Source organism: Arachis ipaensis, chromosome B04, assembly GCF_000816755.2.
Source record: "Arachis ipaensis cultivar K30076 chromosome B04, Araip1.1, whole genome shotgun sequence".
NCBI lineage: Eukaryota > Viridiplantae > Streptophyta > Magnoliopsida > Fabales > Fabaceae > Arachis > Arachis ipaensis.
The window spans coordinates 133,184,484-133,185,736 of NC_029788.2; the positions used below are offsets into that span (position 1 = coordinate 133,184,484).

At 33.7% G+C, this 1,253-nt stretch overlaps 1 protein-coding gene across 5 annotated transcripts in view; it reads right to left on the reverse strand.

Moving 5' to 3' along the window:
- Positions 1 to 1,253, reverse strand: part of LOC107635742 (HEAT repeat-containing protein 5B) — a 29,078-nt gene that overhangs the window by 15,951 nt on the left and 11,874 nt on the right. For all 5 annotated transcript variants that reach the window (XM_021122288.1, XM_021122289.1, XM_016339301.2 and 2 more), the window contains 2 exons: positions 1,088 to 1,213; positions 296 to 399 (listed from right to left, as the gene is read on the reverse strand). In XM_021122288.1, coding sequence (XP_020977947.1) covers positions 296 to 399; positions 1,088 to 1,213 — 230 coding nt within the window. The remainder of the gene's footprint in view (positions 1 to 295; positions 400 to 1,087; positions 1,214 to 1,253) is intronic.

The window sequence follows — 1,253 nt, forward strand, 5'->3', positions numbered from 1 at the left end:
GAAAAAAGAGTGCATGCACACATAATACCTATTACTATGAATGCATGGAATAACTAAAATGACGTAACCGATAGCAATGTGTTGACTAACATTTATATTGAGTATACCAAATCGCCAATACCAAAAAGTACAAAGTATGCTGTGACACCTATTTATTCATATGCACACTAGAAAGTGTATCTTTCAAATCTTTGGACAAAAATTAAACAAAGCAAAAGGACAGATCCATATCCAAGTCCTCGCAACACGATAATATAAAAACAGTGGAGGGGATAGGGGGAGGAGATCATGTTACCTAGCTGGGTAACCAAGAGGGAGTTTTGGTGAAATAGACACTAAAGCTGCCAACACAGTAGCCTGCCCATGCAACGAATCTAGATCAAACTGTAAACTGCTTCCCTGGACACAATGCATCATTGTCAATTCATAAAATGTACTTTTATTGAACAAAAAAAATAAGGAACTGAAAATGGAAATACAACCTTATCCTTGTTTAAATATAATGAACAAAAAAATAAGAAACTGAGAATGGAAATACAACAAAACACACTAAAAGGGAAACATAACAAACTACTCCATCTTGATTCAAGGAAATAAACAGCTGCTACATTCATTTTATTTACACAATCGTGTACACTGTCAACATGAGGTAGAAGCAGATAGCTAAGCAATCTGCATTTACCGTGACTCTCTTACATTGCCACACACCAACTACAGTAATAGGCAAATAACATTCTATCTTTTGGATAAAATATCAGATTTGAATGCTGTAGCTTATAATAACCTGCCTTCATTTTTACCTTTATCAACATTTCTCTTATCAACAGTAATAATACAACAACCAAACCTTTTTTTCTCACTAAATGGGGTTAGCTACATAGAACAAATATCCTTATTGTATTTTATTGTGAACCATGTCTACAAAGTACAAAAAACAACACCACAACATTTTCCAACTAGAGTAGGTTAATGTAAACCGTTTGTACAAACAATTCATGTAAATCAAATAATAATAATTGATGCTATATACTAATTATTATAAACAATGAAGTATAATGTAGATTATCATCAAATTCATGAATCTCACCTTTTCAAAGGATATATTCTCCCTTAAAGCAGTAAGAGCAGTCACCCCATATGAAGTTAAACCACCCACACAAGTTGGATCAACTTCAGCCAAGGTACGCAAGGCCAAAGCAGCCTCTATCCGAACCTAACAATACATATATTTCAGAAATCCCAAATGCTTTTAT